Genomic DNA, 24,977 nt, shown 5'->3' with positions numbered 1-24,977 from the left:
AATATTAAGACTGAACAACCCTTATCACTTAGGGGTATGAAAAGCCGATTCTCAGACCTACTGAATATGCATATAATTTTTTGTGAAAATCGGTGAAGCCGTTTCGGAGGAGTACGGTAAATTGTGACACGAGAATTTATTAATAAATAACAAATGTTTTTTATAACATAGGAGTTGAAAATTAGCATGCAGATGGTAAGTGGATACTGCCACTCATGCACATCTATAATCATCTCCAGATAAGACTAGATGTTACCTTAGGTCGACCACATTCTACCCCTGTCTCCCTTACAACACTGTTGTGCATCAACAACCCATTTCTGTCCCACTGCTGGGCACGGGTCTCCTCTCATGAGAAGGATTAGGCCATAGTCCACCGCGCTGGCCAAGTGCGTATTGGTAGACTTCACATACCTTTGAGATTTTTTTTAATAAAAATATATAAAAAATATTTAAAAACAATTAGTTTTTAGAGCATTTACGATTGAAACGATATTTCTCCGGACTTTTTCTTCGATTTCGTGTTTATATTTCACCACTTAACTGCACATATCGGCATTGTTCCGCGTAAATTACACCATGACATTCGGAGACGTAATGGGAAAACAGTCAGCCATTTTACGTATGTGTCATTTGTGGCTTCCTTCAGTTACAAGGCGGTGAGATATCTATACTTATCTATGCACTTTCCATAAAACTTTATTTATTTCAAGGCGAAATCAGTTTCATAGTTTTAGAAGATAAAAAAGAATTTTACATTATAGATTGGCGATCCCATTTCTTTAACCCGTCAAAGAGACCAAAAGATAATTTACCAAAAAGTAACCCCAAAAGATGAATTACACTTTGAAATGGCGAAGAAAAACAGAGCCTGTATTTCTTAAATAATACCTACCCTCAATTTTCGGATATTTCGTCCCTTAATATGAATAAAAGCAATAGGACTGTTTACCTGATTCCAGAGAAGGTTCTCGTAGGGTGGCTGTGAGTTTTGTGTTGTCCCGGACACTTAGGTTTATGTAGGATAACTATTTGTTCAGTCCTGAGACATATAGCTAGATATAAAGATATAATATATTATAAAGGATGAAGTTCCATCCACACCAACTGGACCCGTGGCGGTCCTCCACAGTTCGGTTTGCACGGACATTCTTGCCACGAACGTGCAAGATGTGGAATGAACTTCCTCCTGAGGTATTCCCAGAGCGCTATGACATGAGGCTCTTCAAAAAAGGTGCAAAAAGAGATCTCCTTCAAAGCCGGCGATGCATTGGCGACTCCTCTGGTGTTGCAAATGTTCATAGGCGACGTTGACTACTTTCTATCAGGTAGCACGTCTGCTTTATCGTTAGGCTCAAACATATAAAAAAAAATAGTAATAATTATTATAATATTTATAATTAATGAGTATAACAAAAATTAGTCAGTTTTCAGACAAAATTGAGTAAATTTTTAAATGGCGGTCGTCCACCCATTACTGGCCCACTGCTGGGCACGCGTCTCCTTTCAGAATGATCAGGATTAGGCCACCGCGCTGGCCAAGTGCGTATTGGTAGACTTCACAGTACATATCTTGGAGACTTTTTTAAAGATTTCTCAGATATGCAGGTTTCCTCACGATGTTTACCTTCACCGCTTAAGTAAGTTATAATTAATTATAATTAATTAATGACGACCCACCCGGGTTCGATCCCCGGCCAGACAGATATCTAAATGATGAATTTATCTTTGTTTCTGGGTGTTTGTGTATTTGTGTGTGTGTCCATAGCACCCACGATACAGGGAATCCTAGTGTGGGGCTGTGAGTGTAGGAAGCGTTAAGCGTTATTTCTAATACGTATACAACTTTGAAAAATCAGAGATGCCTGGGATTTAAACCTTGGACCCCTCGAGCAAGAGGCTTAGTTTCTTAATCACTAGGCTATCACTACTTTTAAAATTATAGACAATGATGACAATTTATTTTTAGTGCTGTCCCCCGCCGGGAATCGAACTGGTTACCCTCCTCCATTACTCAGTCAGTAGCGGTATGTAGCGCTTTAGTATTATCATATTCGGGGAAGGACACGGGCCCTTATTGGGCTTTATTTTCTCGTTGTCACATGAAGATCCGGTTGATTTAGTAAAGAGCTTACTAATGTGATGTAATGTTTTTGTGGAAACCAGACCTGTTTATATGTGGACAGTATGTTTGTCTATTTGCTTTTATTCGTAAATTAAGTGTGTATGTTTTTTATTGGAGTGCAAACCATAGATAAGTATAGATATCTCACCGAATTGTAAATAAAGGAAGCCACAAATGGCTGACACATACGTAAAATGGCTGACTGTTTTCCCACTACGTCTCCGACTGTCATGCTGTAATTTACGCGGAACAATACCGACATGAGCAGTTAAGTGGTGCAAAAACAACACGAAATCTAAGAAAAGATGCGGAGAAATATCGTTTCATTCGTAAATGCTCTAAAAACTATTTTTTTAATATTTTTCAAACACGAAAATAGATGACAGTGACAATTTCAGTTGTCAAAACTGGTTACATTTTTTTGTTAGGAGTGAGTAATCTTTACTAATCTATGTAGCAAACACGCATTTTTATAATAGGCGTAACGGACGAGCATGGCGTCTACCTGATGGTATAGTGCAAACTGCTGTCCGCTCTGAAGTTGTTACGAGCAATTGTAGTCATACAATTTGCTATGGCGACGCGATTCATTTCTATATTCAGAGCGGACTAGCAGTTTTACGCGAACTATACGTTTTTTCTTTTTTTTTTATATAATATAGGAGTAGCAGACGAGCATGCAGTCCACCTGATGGTAAGTGGCTACTGCCGCCCAAGGACATCTGTAATCAATCAGATGGGATTAGATGTTCCTACCAGAGGTCGGCCACAGATGCGCCGCTACTCCTGAGGACTAAGCTGGAACGCCTCGGAAAAGTATGTCTCCCTTACCACACCCTTCAAACCGGAACACAGCAGCGCCTAAAACTGCTGTTATTAGGTAGAAATAGGTGTGGCGGTGGTGCCGCCGGAGTCGAACCACAAAGTACTTCTTTCCAACTCTCTATCATATCCTACACTTCAACTCGGAAGGATTTTAACATAAGAAGTCGTTGGATTCGTCTAAATCGTGGGATTATACGTATTATATTTTTAAGCAGTCGGGTTTTATAATAATTTTATTTTTTCAAGTTTTTTGTTTTATAACAATTCTCTAGTTCCAAATCAAAATTCACAAACATTAAAACACCTTTACTAATAAACTTCAACCCCCAAAACCAAACCCTTCAAGGAATAAAATCAAAGGTAGTAAATCAACTAATGAACTCCTCCAATAAATTTCATCCCCAATTCCTGTTTGTTTTAACATCTCGAAAACCATCATAAAACACCTCCCAAGGTGTCGTATTATGCGCGATTATTTCTCAACTGTAGCGATAAGTAATTACTTTCCATTTTAAATCAATCGTAACTTTAGATAGTTTAGATAAAAAGTATCTAAAGTTACGACAGTTAGTTACAATATTAATATTTCTACCTAATTACAGTAGTGTTCTATTTTTAATCGAATTCAAAGTACTAAAAAAAGTTATTCAAATTTATGATAAGACACTATGAGCATTTCTGGCTAATAACAGCAGTGTTAAGCGCTGCTGTGTTCTGGTTTGAAGGGTGTGGTAAGGGAGACATACTTTTCGAAGCATTCCAGATTTCTCAGGGGTAGCGGCATCTGTAGCCGACCTCAGATGGGAATCTAATCTGATCTAGGGCTGATTACAGATGACTATGGGCGGGAGTAGCCACTTACTATCAAGGGGACTGTATGCTCATCTGCTTCACCTATTATATATTTTAATAATAATAATGTACATATATATATTTTCCTCGCTTATAAATCGCTTGTCGCTCGCTCGCTTACAATCAAAACCTTTAAACTCAGAAATCGTTCCCCAAACATCATTTCCAGCATTGTTTACGGATGCTATAATTAAAATAATTAATTTGCGAGCCGGAAGGCATTTCTACTGAACAATCACTCCAAAACCACAATAATTAACTCCGTCGATATTAACTTACGATTCCAGTCTTCGTGTCGTAGAACTCGGCAAAGATTAACTGGGATACACAGAAGAGTCTCGTCGTCAGCCATTACTGTCCCACTGCTGGGCACGTTACTCCTCAGGCGGGGTTTAGGCCATAGTCCACCGCGCTGGCCAAGTGCATATGGATAGACTTCACATACCTTTGATTTTTTTTTTAAGATTTCACAGGAATCCATATGATGTTTTCCTTCACCGTTTAAGCAAGTAATAATTAACTCCAAATACGCACATAAAATTGAAAAATCAGAGGTGGCCTGGAATTTGAACCTCGGACCCCCGATCAAGATACCGAGATTGTTACCCACTAGGCTATTAGTGCTTAGGGACCAGCATAGGGCTACGGTACCCCCTGCCTGTCGTAAGAGGCGACTAAAAGGGGCTTCCGGGATTGCGGCAAGAGTCGAAGGTCAAACAGTCTAGCAAGCGACCCCGGGACGGACAGCGGTTTGTGTGGTCGCATATCGTTGTAATCACCAGGGGATGCGAGACTGCTTGAAGTTAAAGTTGAAGAAACGAAGTATGCATATAACAAATTACTTGTAATTATGACTTGCTTTAACGTAAATGGCATTCGTGACCCTAATCGATACGGAGCCTCGTTCGGGTAATTAATCTTTGGCTGACACATGGTGTGTATCGAAAATTAACTTCGAATTTGTATGCCAAAAAATGGTGATTTTATCTACAAAATGTCATTTTTCTGAATATTTATCAGTGTTATGTGTTCGCTGTCAGACTACTATCCTAGTGATTTGAAATTCGGTCTGTCAATGTGAAGCTCCGAGATTTGAATTCCAGCTACGCCCCTGATCGCATCATCATCATCATCAACCCATTAATGTCCCACTGCTGGGCACGGGTCTCCTCTCAGAATGAGAAGGATTAGGTCATAATTCACCGCGCTGGCCAAGTGCGAATTAGTAGACTTCACATACCTTTGAAAACTCCTTTTTTTTTAAGATTTCTCAGGTGTGCAGGTGTGCCTCACGATGTTTTCCTTCACCGTTTAAGCAAGTGATAATTAACTTCTAATACATTATTAATTATTAATTGAAATTCATGAAATATTAAAGCTTAATAGTTAAAATTGTTAAAGGTACAAATTTACAATTACAGTAATTTGTATGTCATATCATATTTTTTACGCGGGCGTAGCCGGGGGTTCTGCTAGTACGCACATAACTTTGAAAAATCAGACGTGCGTGCCTGGGATTTGAACCCCGGACCCCTCGATCAAGAGGCCGCGTTTTGCAGCATGCTTTTTTATAATATTGAAATAAGTAAAAGAGCATGCAGCCCGCCTGATGGTAAGTAGCTACTGCCACCCATGAACATCTGTAATCAACCCCAGATAAGATCCCACCTGAGGTCGTTCACAGACGCGCCATTACCCCTTAGGGCTAAGCTTGAATGCCTCTGATAAATACCTCCCTTTCCACATGCTCAACTACTACTCCTATATTATATATAATATCTACGACAGAATAGTTATGAACCGCAGTAAAATCCACCCCACGCTTTTTACTCTGAATTGAAACTCTTTACTCTTATACTCTTTGTCATTAAAACATATTTTCTAATTTTTAGTTCGATTAGCAATAAAAGTGTTTTTTAGTCTTTTAAACTATTATCTATTTTTAAGTTTGTGACAAATTCATAAATTGGGGAATTAAATAATCTAATAAGGAAAATGGGAAACTGTTATCAAATTATTGCATTGTCATCGGTCCTTGATACGTGTGCAAAGGTCCTTGAAAGGTCCTTGATACGTTTCAAATTAATCAGAGTTGTGGAAGTTGGTAAAAATTGAGCTCAAAGATTCCGTTATATACATACATAGATATAACCCAAGCTAATATAAGCGAGTTGAAAAATAGATATCTAAGACAACAACACAACATCAAGAGAAACTACTTCTATTTCTTTAACTCCGTAATTCTTCAGAGGGAGCTTACTGCAAGCCCGTCTAAGCAATTAAAAAGCAATTATCTACAATCTAACGGCACTAATACTAGAAGAGCTACAATTACTAGCAATTATTGGCGACTTGCTAGTCGAAATAATTGTCTCTCAACTTCAGAATAAGCCATCGTTATTATAGCTTATTGAGTTACGTTACAGCAGCAGTGATAGCAATGGTTAAGAAACTCGGCCTCTCAAATGAGGGGTCTAAGGTTGAAATCCCAGGCACCTCTGATTTTTCAAAAATTATGTGCGTATTAGAAATTAATTTTCACTTGCTAAACGCTGAAGGAAAAGATCATGAGGAAACCTGCATACCTGAGAGATGTGTATAAAAACACTAAAGGGTATGTGAAGTCTGCCAATACGCACTTGGCCAGCGCGGTGGACTATGGCCAAATTCTTCTCATTCTGAGAGGAGACCCGTGCCCAGCAGTGGAACACAGTAACGGGTTGATGATGAGTTACGTTGAATTTATATCAAAGGATTTATTTCTACATATAATACGAATAAGTTGTGCTTATGTGCACCGTATATTCTTGAATTCAATGGCCTGAAATGTATTTCTGCTTAATAACAGTAGCGTTAAGAGCTGTGTTCCGGTTAGAAGGGTGTGGTAAGGGAGGCATAATTATCCGAGGCATTTCAGCTTAGTGTCGGGGGTAGCGGTGTATCTGTGGCCGACCTCACGTAGAAAATTAATCTTATCTGGGGTTGATTACAGATGTCCATGAGCAGCAGTAACCACTTACTCTCCGGCTTGATAGTGTAAGTGGCTACTGCTGCACGTCTACTACTCTTAAATTATAAACAAATACATTCACAAAATGAACAATTCCTTATCATATAACAAATCATTACGAGTAAAGAAAAGATGGTAATATTTGACAATCTGAATGAAATATCTGTGAAAAAAGTTTTTTCACACCAAATACTGATAAAATTGTAAGACTCGATCCCATTGTGAGTATTCCATTAATTAATTGTCGAGTTGTACGACCGCTTACTAATAAGCGAGAGCGATGAAAAATATTGAAGTTATTTTGTATTTCTATCAGCGAATAATTAACCCGGAATATAAATGAGTGCCTAGGTATAGTCTGCGCCAAGCTGCTACTCCGCTTTGAAGTTGTTGCGAGCAGGTGTAGTCATATAATTTGCTATGGCGTCGCGATCTTTTCTATATTCAGAGCGGACTAACAGTTTTACGCGGAATATACTAAATTTCATTCAAGGCTACATGGTAAGGAAAACATCTTGAAATCTGCACACCTGAAAGTTTGATAAAAACACAAGGGTGTGTGAAGTCCACCAATTCGCACTTAGTCAGCGCGGTGCGACTAACCTCAGGTAGGACTCCAATCCTATCTTAAATTGAATACAATAGTTCAACGGTGACAAACTTTATGTACCATATTGCATCCTTGTTAGCTACTTCATTTACATAAAATATTTTAAACAAACTATTATTATCTTTCGCTTCATCGCCTTCATTCTAACTTGTCCTTTCCGTTACGACTTTGTCAATGAATAAAAAATGAGTCCCCAACTCTAAGATAACAAGAGACGGGTCTTTTATTATTGTTTAGTTTTATTTGAGTCCCGTTTGACACCTTTGATGAAATTTTATTGAAAAAGCATTATTTTTCCTCGGATTCATTCTCTTTTCATTGGAACTTTTTATTTATTACTGCCATCTTTGATTTGAATGTTTCGATGCTTTTGTTACGGAGTTTATTTTTGTCAGTGAGTTATTGATATTTTATTTATGTTTATAAATAAGGTTTCCGTGTGATTCTAGGTATGTTCTGTTTTTGATTTATTTTGCAGTGATAACCTAGTGGTTAAGAAACTCGGCCTCTCGATCGAGGGGTCCGAGGTTCAAACCCGGTCACGCACTTCTGATTTTTCAAAGTTATGTGCGTATAAGAAATTAATTATCACTTGCTAAACGGTGAAGGAAAACATCGTGAAGAAATCTGCATACCTGAGAGATTTATAAAAAAAATCTCATAGGTATGTGAAGTCTACCAATACGCACTTGGCCAGCGCGGTGGACTATGGCCTAATCCTTTTCATTATGAGAGAAGACCCGTGCCCAACAGTGGGACAGTAATGGGTTGTTGATGTTGATGTGATGTGGTCTTTTGAAGTATAGGCACTCGTTGAAACGCTGCTCTTATTATGCCATTAAAAGCTCTATCACAGTGAGTTAAGCCGTCTCCGATATTTGACCCAACAAGCACCTAGACAAACAGAAATATATAAACATACAAATAGATAGACAGTCAAAAAAATCAACGGATTGCACTCCGGGAGTGCTGGCAAAAGTAAACACTTGAATATTATTGTTGTGCTCTTTTGATATTTTGGAATGGTTAGAGAATATTCTTGAACGAATTGCTTTAATTATTATTATAAAAGTCCTATTATTTATGTGCTAAAGCACGGCAGTGCCTCCGCAAGTCGAACAAAAAAAAAAAGGGAAGGCCTTTTCATATATTGCACTATCGTACACAAATGACAATTTATATTATATTGACACGTTTTACGAATTTTCGATCAGGTCACGTGTTCTGACGAGAGTTTAACATTTTTTATCCATCACAAAAACAATGCCGCTAAAGAAGTTTTCACTTTGACTGTTGTTATAACTAGGTACTGTGAATACTTTCAAATATTATACATACATACATACATACATACATAGTATGTATTTAATTAAAAGGCGTTTTTAAAATACAAACAGACACTTCAATTTTATTTATTCATATAAAAGTTCAGCGGATGACCGTTCTGTACATGTAAGCCTATATGTTTTGGATTGATAGTTCTAAACTAAATAGTCACTTCCGTTCACTAACATTTAAAATAAACATTTGCATCGATGCGTGTCTATTTGACAAACTTTTTGGTTACATTTGTGCGAAAAAGCCGATTTTTAACCTACTTCTAAAACTATGTTAGCGTTCCAAAGGCAAATGTTTGTAATTTTTTTTCAGTCATGTTTCTTTTTAGAAGTAGCAGACGAGTATGCAGTCCACCTGATGGTGCATCAATTTACACTAAGAAAAGCTAAAAAAAAAATTTAACAAAAAATACAACCGACTTCTATTTCACTACAAGGTAAAAAATAATTCAAATAAATGTTGGATGAGTACATATTTCTGAAGTCGACGCCCAATATATTTCGTTGGATAACGGCGTAAACAGCGATATTTGTATTATTTGTTTACTTTGTAGTGACGTAGAAGTCGGTTGTACTTTTTGTTAAAAAAAAATTTCACCCTTTTTAGTGATGACATACTAACGTTTATATTAATATAATATATATAATTTAAAATACTTAATCAAAAAACTTATAGTCGCCCCTACGATTTTTGAAAGTTCAACTCGATTTCTCTGGTCTGCCATCATCAGACCCTGACTTCCTTATAATGGGACCTCCTTAGAAATGTCTTATTTCCAACAAAATAAAAATCATCAAAATCGGTTCATAAACGATGAAGTAATCGTCGAACAAACATAAAAAAAATATATATACGGTCGAATTGAGAAACCGTCTCTTTTTTGAAGTCAGTTAAAAATATTTTTTTATTAATTTTATCACCATTATCGCGCACACGACTATAATAATTTGCGCCGGGATGCGCCGAATATTCGTTTGGTATTCGGTATTCGACGTATTCGGCATCTTTTTTGCTATTTTTATTCGTCCGAATTATTCGGTTTTAGTGCCGAATATGTTCGGTTCGAGTATTTCTATTTTCTTGTATACACGACATAGTACAGGACTTAAACACAAAACTTCTTATATAAGATTTCTGTTATATTATAAGTCAAACTATCCTATGAAGAATATGACGAATAAAGCTAATAAAATAAAGCTTCAATTCAACATTTATTTCAAACCTAAAATCAGTATTCATTTTTAAAACTCAAATCAAGATTTTAAAGTGTGAATGAACACATAACTGGCAAATTGACAATAAAGAAATGGTAAACCGAATAATTCGGCCGAATGTTCGGTTCGGTAAAGGTTAAACGGAATATTATTCGGTATTCGGTTATTCGGTGAAACCACTATTCGGCGCATCTCTAATAATTATATTGATGGTTACTATAAACTTTTGTTAAATAATTAATTAACTAAGTAAACTTTTACGACAAAATTATTGGATAAATTCTCTCATAGGTATTTATGCTCGTATACAAAACAAACATAACCAAAGACTGTACATCTCATACATCCACATCATACATCTTCGCTGTACATCTCCACCTGATGGTAAGTGGCTACTGCCGCTCATGGACATCTGTAATCAACCCCAGATATGATTAGATACTCTTACCTGAGGTCGGCCACAGATGCGCCGGTATCTACTCCCGAGGACTAAGCTGGACCGCCTCGGAAAAGTATTTCTAATAATTTATTTAACTAGATAAGGTGTAGATAGGTGCATAGCAACATTCTGCTATGAATAATTGTTATTTATTATTATTTACCTTTTGGATTGTACGTGTTTTTTTTTTCAATTTGATTATTCGTTTTTACAATGCTTTTGTTAGCTTGGCCTTGTGTATATTTGAGTACGGAACCTTTGAACTACGCAGTGATAGCCTAGTGGTTATGGAACCCGGCCTCTTGATCTAGGGGCCGAGGTTCAAATTCCAGGCACATCTGATTTTTCAATGCTTGTGCTTTCAATGTGCGTATTACAAATTAATTGTCACTTGCTTAAACGGTGAAGGAAAACATCGTGAGGAAACCTGCTTAACGGAGAAATCTTAAAATTTTTTTTTGAAAAAGGTATGTGAAGTCTACCAACGCACTGAGCCAGTACAGAGGTATATGGTCTAATCCTTCCCATTCTGAGAGGACTCGTGCCAAGCAGTGGGACAGTAATGGGTGATCTTTGAACTTGATTTTTACTCACTTTGAACCGTTATAATTCAAAATTTTGTTCAATTATGAGCAAATGACGATATTTGTTCAAATTTTAATAATTACGTTCCATCGTCCTCATCAGGATCATCAGGATTAACGATTTCCCGTGACGCGATGGTCGAGCGCCTTAGAAACATGACAAAATTACTGCACGATAGATTGAAATAATTATTTTTAATTAATCAAACTAAAAAGTAAATAGAATATAGTTTAAAAACCAAAAAGTCCTGGGTTGCCAAACAAATAATTAGTCCGCCATTTTAGGCATCCGCCATATTGGATTTAGACTTACGTCACTTAGCTACTTAGCATTGTAATCCAAACCAAATGTGTAAACCAAATTTCACCTCAAAAAGTTGGGGTTAACTAATTTTCAATTCAATACATGATTTGACTTTCAAATTTACAGTGACTTACAAATGAATTAAGTGTGTTATTCATATGACAACAAGTATTACCCGCGACTTTACTATCGGTCAGAAGTTATATAATAATATCCTTTGTTAAAAAAAAAAGCTTTCTACACTCACAGCCCCCAGTGTTTTGGGTGCCATGGACACACACATAGACAAATACACAAACACCCAGACCCAGAAACAAACATCTAAATTCATCATTCAGATACCTGTCTGGCCGGGGAACGAACCCGGGGCCCTCTGCGCGTCATACCGGTATAGTGACCGCGCCGCCATGCAGGTCCTCATGTTTGTTAAAGTTGTGTTTTGGGAATAAAAGATATAGACTACGCGTGTACAAAACTTCATGAAAATTACTACGGCTACGGTATCCCCTGCCTGTCGTAAGAGGCGACTAAAAGGGGGCTTTCGGGGTTGCGGGGAGTAAGATCATCAGGCATTGTCTTTGCTTGAAAACGAAACGCACATTCGGGGATTCCCGCAAATAATGCATATTTATGTTTAGGCATTTTTAAATTATAATTATAATATTTAAAAAAAACAATACATTAAATGAAAAATGTTTACGTAAGCATGGGGGAGGGGGGGGGGGGGAATAATTGTAATAAATCTGCTTATGTAGTACTTGAACGGCCCCTCCTTCAGGATAGAGCCCGATAGGGGCATCGCGCTTGGAGGACTCCGGTTATGTTCCGTCGGAGATCCCAGAGTTCTCCAACAAACGTTGAGGACGGCCACCGGGGGGGTTTTAGTGCGGTAAAAAACCCACATAATCCGTCGTCGCTCCCACGTCGTCGGGTACCTTTTGAAGGTTTCCCCCTCGAAAAAAAAGGTTATGTAGTTACGGCGTGAAAGGGTAGCAAACAAACAAACAAACGAATAAACAAACAAACACAGGCAAATTCGCATTTATAATATTAGTTAAGATTAGTTTGGACGTAATGAACACATGTGCGATGGAGTAGACTAATTATTAAGTAATTATTGCTCGTTATCATTTCATTCCTATATTACGAATTATTGTTCGTAATATAGGAAGTTATGCATTTATTACATGATCATTTTCACTTGACGTAACAGTGAAGGAAAATATCGAGACACGCTGGAGAGTTTAAAAAAAATCTCAAACGCAAGTCTACAAGACATACTGACAGTCTCATACTGACAGGAGGAAAAATACTAGATTTTTATATACCACGGGCAATGACATTTTATACTTATAGTAGTATATCGATGACCACGGGATTAAAGGTGGTAGAACACTTTGTGGTTCGACTCCGGCGGCACCACCGCCACACCTATTTCTGCCCAGTGTTAAACACTGCTGTGTTCTGATTTGCAGGGTGTGGTAAGAGAGAAATACTCCTCCGAGGCGTTCCAGCTTAGTCCTCAGGGGTAGCGGCGCATCTGTGGCCGACCTCAGGTAGGAATATTTAATCCTATCTGGAGTTGATTACAGATGTCCATGGGCGGCAGTAGCCACTTATCATCAGATGAACTTCATGCTCGTCTGCTGCTTCTATATTATAAATAAAATACGGAACTTTTTTGTACGCCTGATGCGCAAAAATCTATATAAATTACCCTAAAACTGATTCGTTTGAATATTTATTGTTAGTGTAGTGTAGTAATTGGTTGTGTTAATAGTGTGGTATTTATCTATGAAAATTTCCGCAATGAAACAGATTATTTTAGTTGTATGCTTTTTTATACTGGGTAAGTGTTGTTTATTTGTTATATTGCAACTACAGAAATAACATAATTAGAATATATTATAAATGTAGATAAAAAAGCAGTGATAGCCTAGTGGTTAAGAAACTCGGTCTCTCGATCTGAGGTTCAAATCCCAGGCCTCTGATTTACAAAAATTATGTGCGTATTAGAAATTAATGATCACTTGCTTAAACGGTGAAGGAAAACATCGTGAGGAAAACTGCATACCTGAGAGATTTATAAAAAAAAACTCAAAGGTATGTGAAGTACCAATACACACTTGGCCTGCGTGGTGAACTATGGCCTATGTCCTTCTCATTATGAGAGGAGATCCGTGCCCAACAGTGGGACAGTAATGGGTTGATGATGATGATGTTAAATGTAATAAGTACTAGTAATAGGTAACCACACTTACTCAGAGAGTTCCAACAAAGTATTCATGAATATGAATGCATCTGTGATTGACCTCAGTAGCATTACTATGAGTTGGCATAGAAACGCCACTATAGAAATGGTAAATAGAAAACTATTGTCATTTTGCTAGTGAATAACATAACTACTATCGTTACGGTATTTCTTGACAACGTCTGTCAAATTAAAGACTAATGGGACCGAATTTGTATGGCAATAGATCATAATGACATTCGCTAGCGATTTGATTTCGATAGGTTTTTTACGTATCGAGTTACGTCACTACGGATTTTAGTTCTACGAGTAACCACCAGAGGCGCTGTACAATTTTTCATACATTTATTTTACGCAGTCGCTAGCGAGTAATACTTTTGTAAACTCATGGTAGTCCTACAGGTAGGTCTGTAAACACTCTTATAAAAATGTAGGTGCTAAACCTTTTGTGGTTCGATTCCGGCGGTACCACCGCCACACCTATTTATGCCTGATAACAGCAGTATTAACAGTACTGTTGTGTTCCGGTTTGAAGGGTGTAGTACTTATGGGTAGCAAGACATCTGTGGTCGACTTCAGGTAAGAATCTAATCTTATATAGATATCAGCAGCCGGTAGTAGCAGATGGTAGGTACCATCAGGAGGGCTGCGTGATTATTTGCTACTCACATTACATTTACTGTCATTCCACCTAATTGCAGGAAATATTTCTTCGGTACCTGCAGTTGAAAATATAAAAAATAATCCCGTAGCAAAATATGGCCACTTAAATATATTGAGAGAAGACCTTCAGAGTTTAGAATGGGGGCAAGAAGAAGTACCATGTTTGACGCTGTTGGTGAAGATCTTACAGAATGTGCAGAACTCCACTCTTTGGGCTACTTGGAGTAAGTTTTCCTTTTTTATGGAAAAAAGAAGTATATCCATGTCTATATCTAGGATTCCGTAACCAAAGATAAAAACAGAACCCTATTATAATCCGCGCCCATCTGCTAGTTCACTCCGAATATAGAAACTAGTAGCGTCGTAATAGCAAATTGTAGACATTAGCGGGACGAAGACAGCGTGAGACCCCCCGGCACCCGTCCACTGCCCGCTCTCGCCCACGGGTACCTAGCTGCGTTAGTGCCCTTACGTTACGGAGTATGCTAACTAAACGTATGCACAACTACTTCGGAGTGGACTTGAAGAGCCCCATGTCATAGTCCTGAGGGAATACCTCAGGAGGAAGCCTCCACTGTCTCCATCTGTCATAGGGTCAGTCTGAACCGTAATAGATACACACTTGACATTTTTACGGGGTAATGCATTTACTTTTATAGCTGCTAGAAAAGAAGTAGCTACCAGTACAATTATATATATATATATATATATTTTAACCTAACGATTAAGCAGACGTGATGACGGAAAGTACTCAACGCCGCCTTTGGACATTTGCAACACCAGAGGAGTCGCCAATGCATCGGCGGCTTTGGAGAGCTCTCTTTGCCCTTTTTTTGACGAGCCCCATGTCATAGCGCTCCGGGAATATCTCAGGAGGAAGCTCATTCCACATCTTAAACGCTCGTGGCAAACAGCTTGTGTCAGTTTCTATTTTTTAAAACGCTTTTATTAGCTTCAGACGTATGTATGTTGGTATGTTGGTATGTTAGTATGTAACGGAATCTTTGAACATGATTTTAACCCCCTTCAAAACGTCGGATTAACTCGAAATTTGGCATACTTATTAAGGACCGATGACAATTCAATATTTTAAACATTCTGACCCGTTATCCTTACTAGGATAATCAGGATCAGCGATTTTTGTTTTCCTGAGACCCGGAAGGTCTGCGTTAAGACCAATAAAGGAATCTACCAGGCGCGCCGATCACCTAACCTAACCTAACCTGACCTGACCTGACCTGACCTGACCTGACTTGACCTGACCTGACCTGACCTGACCTGACCTGACCTGACCTCAACTTCGACGCGTCCGTTGTTAATAGCATCATGAAGCGGTGTCTCATCATCCTTATTCAACATCTGCACCTTCCTTTAACAAGATTTCCACTATTTCATTGTTCCCATTTCTTGCTGCCAAATGTAAAGGCATATATGATTTTAGCTCATCGTCATAGTCACAACTTATATTATTAACTAGAGCTGTAAAATTAATTAAACTACTAACAGTTTTAAAATCTCTGCAGGCAGCAGCAACACAAAGAGAAGAAATTCTAGAATTATTTTTGATATTAACATCATCATGCTGTAATATTAAATCGATGATTGGACGTCCTTTTGAAATGGCTAGATGTAAAGCAGTTGACCGTTTTTCTCTTGAGTATTGCCATCAGCGCCTGTTTTTAAAAGATGCTCTATCATCCTTTTTCCGTGATTACTTTTATCCAAGATAGAGGACCTGGGATATGGTATAAATTATGAAAGAAAGCAGTTAGCATTGGCAATTCGGATGTCATTCAACAACTCCTCTGGGATTTTCACGTTAACAATAAAAATAAACACCAATGTAAAACACCACTTCAGCTGTGTTAAACAATGACCCAATATTCATTTTTGCACTGCTAAGCAAAGGTGCTGATGCTGCTTCGAAAGATAAACTTGATAATACGCTACGTAATAATCGTTAAAATAATCGCTAAAATAATCACTAAAAAATGAAAAATAAATAATAGTTAAAAAAAACTAAAAAATACGCTTTTATAAAAAATTCGACAAAAAAATGAAAAATAAATAATAGTTTAAAAAAACTAAAAAAATACACTTTTTATAGAAAATCAATCTAAAAAATTGAAAATATTTTTTTTTTAAATTTGAATTAAGAATAGTGTAAATAAGATAAAAATATTTTTTATTGTAAAAAAAGCGTGGGGTGCTTTTTAAGATATTATCAAAATGATAATCCTTCTACTCAATATCTATCAATAAAATATTTATAACTATTGACACCATGTAACCAGAAATTGAAGTTTATTCAATATTTTGTGTAAATTTAAAGTTAAATGGAATTATTCTAAATATTTGTAAATTGATCTAGTATTATATAATCTTTTATGGCGTCTATTTATTACGTGTGCCGTGCTCACCTATAATTAGAAATTAAACGAACTTACCTAAGTGAAGTTCCAATTTCAATTGTACGAACTGCATAGTCTCGAAATGATAATGTTGACATGTAGTACACCGCCAGTCGTCAGCCTTGTGTCACGTATATTCAGAGCTAAAAACCTCGAATTCAAATAATTTAAATCAATATCCAACCTACTTATAGCGCCCCCTACCGGTAAATGTCATTAAGTTTAGAGATCCTGGGGTCAAGATGTAAGTTCATTAGCTCGATTATTTTACAACATAGATGATATTATGGGTAATACTTATCGTATATAAGTATGGGTGGGTGGGTTATAATATCATTTCGAGACTATGCAGTTCGTACAATTGAAATTGGAACTTCACTTAGGTAAGTTCGTTTAATTTCTAATTGTACTTCACTGCATAGTCTCTTCAATGATAATGTTGACATGTAGATGTTTAGAGATTTGTAAAATAACGAGCCTATTAAACAAAATACAAAAACATTTAAATCCTATTATTTTTAAAATTCCTAATTTAATATATCTATTTAAATATTAATTACAGTTATCAAGTATACGTTTGATGTAACGTCTCCACTACAAAATCGAACTTAGATCTGATCCATTCAGCTATCCTTCTAAGAGGGTCTTAACTGACACTCATATGTTTAGACGTCAGCGTAGCAGCGTGGTAATGCGTGCTCTCTAATGGTATGTATTGTAAAAAATGATATATCAATGCCATCATCCTCCGTGGTTGATAAAATCTAGAAACTGTCATCTGGGAGGTCACTGTATTATAAGATTACATAAAGGAAATAAACTTATTCTTGTAACTCTCAAGTGTTACTAGGCCTATCTAGGTAATTTTATTAAGGATGTGCTGGACAAATACTATGATTACTATGAAATAATGGTAATACTAGATTGTTTGAACACTGGTTATAGTAAGGTTTAAATTCATGTGGCAATTTAATATACAATATCTTCCGCCAAGCAATTTGGTTAATATACAATAATGTTATTATTATGTTTATGTATACTTTTTAGAAGTCTCGACTCAGATGTAGGCGAATCGGTAGTAATAATGGCATTCACGGGCTTACACCAAGTGAACGTCATAATATATACGATATCTATTGTTTTTATATATTACTTATATATATATTACTTATATATTATTATTGTTTTTTTTTTTTTTTTTTTCTTTCTTTTTACTATATGAGTAATTACAATAACCAAAAAAAAGTAAATAGTATTTTTTCTTCATCTCCATTAAATAATATATAATATTTTACACTTAACTCGCTAAAAATATTTATACATCAGATGTAACTATCCCAAGTAATAGCATACTTGGGATATGGAGGATAGAAAACCTAAATATGCATTTTAAGAACAAAAATAATTCTAGATATATATATATCAAAATGAAAAGAATATTGTAACCAGTCTACAGATAGATCTAGTTATTTACACTGTTTAGGCCAAAATATTATAAGCACCAGCATCACGTTTTCATTATTGCGTCTAACATTGCTTGTAGAGCAACAAAATCTTGAGATTCGTGTATAGAAACGAAACGCTCCTCGAGGAAGCGAGTAACATGCAGGGTAAAGCGTTGACGAAAAACAAATGGATTTAGATCTTTTTTTTTTTTTTTTTTTTTTTTAATTCATATGAGACCCAAAAAACAACCCTTCCAAAATGAAAGGTTTATTTATTTATTCATTTTTTTTTTTTTTTTTTTTTTTTTTTTTTTTTTTTTTTTTTTTTTTTTAACACTATTTTTTAGGACTGTCTGGACCAGTCTGGTACTACCACAAACTCCCCAACCGTTCAGAGATAATCTTTAACAACAATTATTTTATTAGAAATAAAATGAATATTTCCATTTAAATAGTATAACCTTAGTCATGACATGTAAGTCATACTTCTTGTAGGTTTCCTAGTAAATAAATCTATTTAAAAACTTTCAAAGTGTTAATTCGCAATGTATAATCTTGATTTAGTGATAGCAAATTCATTCTGAAATTATTGAATGTATTAGGGAAATAAAAACATTTTTTGGGTATTCAATAAATCCAATATGTGCCTTGATATTACGGTTAAATGTGGGTATTAAACACCATGCTGTTTCTATATGAAATAACTGTGGAGTTGCCTACACGTATTAGGGTTTCACCATGTTGAAGATGATTATTGAAAAAATATCTTTAAGCACAAGTAACGCTGCATTTAACTTTAAATAGTTGATCGGATTTGTTATTTAAATCAAATAACAAAAATACCGAGAATAATGACCATATGTTACATAACTGATTGTGTCCCGATAATAAAAATAATATGACAACTACCACCTGTAATTATATCTATCTGTAAGAGGGATAGTATTTTGATAACCATTATTAAAATTGTTATATTTATATATACATATCTTGCATTTATTATAATTTTAATTTTTTAATATTATTGTTATATATATTTTTTATTTTTTTCTTTTTATTTCACCCTTGTGTTGATTTTTAATCTTTTATCTAATGGTAAAGCAATTTGATTTTTTATTTATTTATTGCTTGTATAATACAATGAACAACCTTAACAGTTGTATTATTTCCAATTATCGAACTATCTTTTAAGTAACCATTAAATCCTAAAGAATGATATAGCTTGTTATGTCTATGATCCTAAATTACTAAGTGTCGTTATTGTTCCTTGTCTATTATTATGACATTTCAAATAGGAACTATGTTATATAAATATATAACTGACACAATGTCCCTAGATCTTAATCAGTTATGTATGGTCTTGTATATGTTTAAAAGGTTAGTATTAACATAAATATAGTGTTCTGCTCAAACCAAAGGAAAGAACTTGAAATGCATATAATTTCCATATAACCATAGACATGTAAACACTGTTTAAGGTAATCATGAATTAGTATCCAAATATGCATTCTTGAAAACAATAGTAAGTAGTGAGTGGAATGCCAGGCTTTATTTAAAGCTCAAGATTAAGACCAAGATATTCAATATAAACCAACATCACCATCATCAGGTGTTGGTAAAGTAAAAAATTGGTTAAGAGTAAACAATATGTTACCACTGATGTGAGAAGTCTTTCTACATACATACCGAGTATATTTTGACAAAATCTTCATTCCTTGAGAATAATGAGTTTAAGTGTTTATACAAATACTCTTAAAGCTAACCACTTGCAAAGCTTGGGTCAATAGTTATTTGTTACAACTGGTCTTTAAAATTATAATTATAATCGACCACATTATTAACCACTCACCTAAAAATCTGTTGTGATTGAAGATTTATTCCAAAGGAAACTTCGATCAAGCCTTTCTGTGACACAGGTATTTGTGCATGAGGCTTGTTGTAAGTCAGATTATGACCCTATTTGGTATGAGTATCTCAAACTTTTGGATGAAGTTTATCATAGGATGAAGTGTAAATATCTTTGTTATATTTGTTATTATAAAATATTGTACTGTATATATATGAATTGAACAATAATTGTTTCTTAAACCATTTTGCTGATTATTTGTTCCAGTACTTGTACTATGAAATTTCTTCTTATTATTTATTATACATAATAAATGACCAGCACCAGTAATAAGACAATTGATAGCAAATTATCTTTATAAAGGCAAATAATTTAAAATTATTAAGAAACAATCATGTCAAATGCTCGAGAGCAGTAAGCATTCGCCTGATGTGGCATGGCTTTTGACTCTTTACAGCTACAATAGTAACTGCGACTTGTGCAACTTTTAAAGTCTAATCATGTGTTGTCCGTCCCACAGTTTCCTAGAGGCTAGTGTTCTTCCTTTAAACTATTTTTTCCTTTAGTCTATCTATCACCATCTAGATAGATGGATAGTTCCTTTAGTAAATTACTCTTTAATATGCTGATCTACCTAGATACCAAATTCTTATGAATGGTTAAACCAAATTTAGGTTCTTCTAGAGTATTACAAAAGGATATAAATTGTCATCTCTATATCCTGTATCATGTACATTATTAATCTGAATGATTCTTCAATAAAATGTTCATTCATTAAAATCATTACACCCACTCGATGGTAATAGTTGTGTCTATCTACTGATTATTAGTATTTTGTTATATGGGTTATTTACCCAATGTGAAGGACATAATACCCTATTAGAATGGGTGAATATCCGTTGTATCCGTCTACTTAATAGTAGTATCTTGTTATAGTTGTTATATAGGTAAATATCCAATATGTAAGGGTCCCTTATTTGAACGGATGAATATCCATTAGGTATATTCTACTCAATAGTAGATTATTTTATGTGAGTAAACACTCAATATAAACAGGTTAGTACCCATGAACGGGGCTAAATAGCACCCTATTTCTTGTAATGTAGGTAAATATCCAATATGTAAGGGTCATAACCTTATTTGAACGGGTGAATACCCTTTAGGTATATTCTACTCAATAGTAGATTCTTTTATGTGAGTAAATACTCAGTATAAACGGGTTAGTACCCATGCACGGGGCTAAATAGCACCCTATTTCTATGTTCATAGCTTTATATAAGCGAGATTTATATAAGGATTTAAATAAGCGAGATCACCTAAATAGGTGACAAGCTTAGTTAATGAACATAAGACGTCAAATTCCTTGCTACAGAACAATATGGTAATCTAAAAATCCTTTGCTTGGAAAAATATATATGTAAAAATTTACCTTGTCATTCCTCATGAATATATAAGATTATCATCTTATCTTTAATAAATGAAAATAATACATTTTCAATTTGCGACGGCATTCGTAATGGCCGCCTAGTACAAGTCTTCAGAATAATTTCGTCAAAATTCTTTATTTTCCATTGTAACTTTTCTGCACAATATATCACACCTACGTCTTTTACAAATTATTAATTGAAATATTTGTTATAAATTAACAATTTTTACTATAAATTACTTATTTTATTTCTGATTTTGAAAAATCATAAATGTACACAGGCTGCACGAAAAACGATAATGACATTTACCGGTAGGGGGCGCTATAAGTAGGTTGGATATTGATTTAAATTATTTGAATTCGAGGTTTTTAGCTCTGAATATACGTGACACAAGGCTGACGACTGGCGGTGTACTACATGTCAACATTATCATTGAAGAGACTATGCAGTGAAGTACAATTGTGGGGACACGACCTTTTATTCGCTACTCTGTTATCTTTGTAAATTGTTATTGTGTTTTCTGCGTTGGTGAGCCTTAATTAAATAAATAAATGAATAAATAAATAAATGAATAAATAAATAAATTTGTTATTGTAGCGGCAACCCCGTGTGTCGAGAACACTCTGTAAAAAAATCAAGTATTTATCAATTACGGTTCAAGAAATATAACCCTGTCACAGATGGACAGACAGACAGCGGAGGAGTGTAATAGGATTCCGTTTTTACCCTTTGGTTAAAGAACCCTAAAAACACCGGAAAATAAAGTTTTGTTATTGTAGTGGACTGTATAATAAAAATCTTCTCTTCGATTAATCCTTTATTTCTTCCTCTGTAGCTCGCTGCCGAATACAATTTTTCCGGCCAAAACGCCCAATATTTATATCATTTAATTCGGTCGTCCTGATTGGCCCGCCAATCAGAGCGCTCGATTTTACATTTGCTATCTCGTTTTTCTATATCTATCTCGCTCTTACAAATTATCCTAGTTTACAACTACGAGCGTTACCGTTCAGAGAGCCATGTTACATTTTTTATTTTTCTCTACTTATTTACTTTATATTATTTACTTATTTACTTATTCTATCTTATGCTAACTTAATCTACTTGGTTGTATCATCTTTATTATTTGGTATTTACACGTATTATAATTCTTATCAACTATTTTGCTGCTCGTCGTCCACAACAGCTCCTCCCCCCGGCGCAGCCTGCGTAGCCTCCATCACGACGAGCTTCCTCACAGGTCGCTTGAAGACTCCGGTTTTGGTGCGGACGTCAGCCACTCGTACCCCGCCGTCTGGACCCTCGTAGACGCGCTCGACGACTCCCATGGGCCACACGTTCCTTGGTAGCGTGTGATCGACGATTATGACGACGTCGCCGGACTTCAACCGCCGCTCGACGCCCGATGAGTCGCCTCGAGGTACCAGGGTAGGAAGGTACTCCCGTACCCAGCGCTGCCAGAATTGATCAGCTAGCGCCATGCTTGTTCGCCACGTTCGCCGGTCGGCCTCGTTGCACGGACCCGTGTAAGGTAGGCCCGCCGATGATCCCAGGAGGAAGTGGTTAGGTGTCAACGCCTCAGGATCGTTCGGATCCACGCTGACATAGGTGAGCGGCCGTGCGTTAATAGAATATTCAGCTTCAGTCAGTAGCGTATGTAGTACCTCTTCAGCCGGTACCTTTTCATTGAGCGTGGCGGTCAGCGCTGACTTGACTGACCGCACCATTCGCTCCCAGGCCCCGCCTTGGTTCGGCGCTCCCGGGGGTATGTAGCGCCACTCCATACGGTATGATAGCCCCTCGTCGCGCAGCGCCGGTGCCCACTCTTCATACGCGGCCCGCAGCTCCTTATCAGCCCCTCGGAAATTGGTAGCGTTGTCGGAATACATTGTTCGCGGCCATCCTCGTCGAGCCGCCATCCGTCGCATCGCCATTATTGCCGAGTTTGTAGAGAGTGACGGCACTATTTCCAAGTGCACAGCGCGAGTCGTGAGGCACGTAAAGAGCGCCCCCCACCTCTTCTCACGGCGACGTCCAACCTTTACCACCATGGGCCCGAAGTAATCTATGCCACAATAACTGAAAGGTCGCTTGAACGGCTCCAGCCGCTCGCGTGGTAAGTCCCCCGTCGCCGGTACTTGAGGTCTGGCCTTTCTTCTCTTACACAGGGCGCAGTCCCGTTCTATAGCACGCACTGTGGGTCGCAGGTGTACTATCCAGTACCTCTGCCGCAGGTCGTTCGTCACGCGTTCCCTATTGGCGTGCCCCGCAGCGCAGTGTTCGCGTTGTACAAGCAGTCTAGTGATGTGGTGTCGTCCGTCCAATATTACGGGTCTCTTCATCGCTGTCGGTGCCGTGGCTGCTCCGATGCGACCTCTTATCTTTAATATGCCATCTTCCAATATAGGGTCCAACCGGAACAGTCGACTAGTTTTCGTAATCGCCTTTTCTTTTTTCAGCAGCTGTAATTCTTCTGGGAAGCTGTCGCGTTGTGCCCGACGTATGAGTGCCTCTTCTGCCTTTTCTATGTGTTGAAACTCCATGCGTGTCGCCCGGCGCCGACATATGTCCACGAACGCCAGTACTCGGGCGGCCGCCCTCACCAGTGTTTCGTATTTTGAGACGCGTGCGGGATCTGGTAACCACTCGTCGTCGTTTGGTGTACTCGCGGCGACGTGAAGTACCACCTCTTCTTGTGGATCCTCATCTTCGCTCTTCTCCTTGGGCCACTGGTCCTCCGGGAGCCTTAGGAAGTCGGGCCCCCGGAACCAGCGATCCCCGGCCGTGATTGTCGCGCTTGTAAACCTTGTGGCGTCGTCAGCTACGTTCTCGTGCGTGGGCACCCAACGCCATTCTTCTTTCTGAGTGAGCTCGGATATTTCACCCAGGCGGTGTGCGACGAATGGAGTATATCTCTTCGCGTCGTGTCGAACCCAGTGCACCACCGTCATAGAGTCGGTCCAATAGATCGTTCGTGCCGCCTCGATGCGATGCTCTTTCTTTATGTTGTCCGCCAGTCGGGCTCCGATGACCGCCGCTTGTAGCTCGAGGCGTGGTATGGTCTGAGTCCGCTTCGGAGCCACCTTTGACTTGGCAGCTATGAGGCTCAGGCAGTAGCTTCCGTCGGGCCGAGTGATGCGCCAGTACGCCACCGCCGCATAAGCTTGCTCGCTGGCGTCACATAAAATGTGCAGTTCCCGGTTGTGGCAGTCCCCCAGCGCGTATCGTCGTTCCAACCGCAGGTGAGATATGCCGGCCAGCTGTTCCATCCACGTAGCGAAGAGTTCCTGTTCTGCCTCAGGAATCGGTTCGTCCCAGGATATCTTCAATTTCCATAAACTTTGTAGGACGATCTTCGCCCTTATAGTGTAGTTGCTAAGAAGTCCAAGCGGGTCATATATGGACATTACTGCGCTCAGTGCTTCCCTCTTCGTCGGCGCACGGTTCTGTGCACGCACATCTTTAGGTACTCTGTTCATTGATGTATTGAATCCAAGTTCATCTCGCTCCGGGTTCCAGTATAGCCCCAGTATCTTATTCGTAATGTTTTCCCCGCCGAGTTGAGTAGGTGTAGTCGCGCGTAGTTCCTTCGGTACGTCTTGTAGCACGTCGACTTCGTTGGCGCTCCACGCT

General features: G+C 37.5%; 1 protein-coding gene across 1 annotated transcript in view; it reads left to right on the top strand.

Moving 5' to 3' along the window:
- Positions 1-12,801: 12,801 nt before the first annotated feature.
- The window catches only part of LOC140754983 (O-acyltransferase like protein-like), a 35,381-nt gene continuing 23,205 nt past the window's right edge, over positions 12,802-24,977 (top strand). Inside the window, exons 1-2 of the mRNA XM_073090144.1 lie at positions 12,802-13,150; positions 14,254-14,439. Coding sequence (XP_072946245.1) covers positions 13,096-13,150; positions 14,254-14,439 — 241 coding nt within the window. The 5' untranslated portion in view covers positions 12,802-13,095. The remainder of the gene's footprint in view (positions 13,151-14,253; positions 14,440-24,977) is intronic.

The sequence above is a fragment of the Epargyreus clarus genome, unplaced genomic scaffold (genome assembly GCF_041222505.1).
Source record: "Epargyreus clarus isolate Ecla_fem2 unplaced genomic scaffold, WU_Ecla_fem_2.2 ptg000032l, whole genome shotgun sequence".
Taxonomy (NCBI): Eukaryota; Metazoa; Arthropoda; class Insecta; order Lepidoptera; family Hesperiidae; genus Epargyreus; species Epargyreus clarus.
This window is presented reverse-complemented; position numbering and strand designations above follow the sequence as displayed.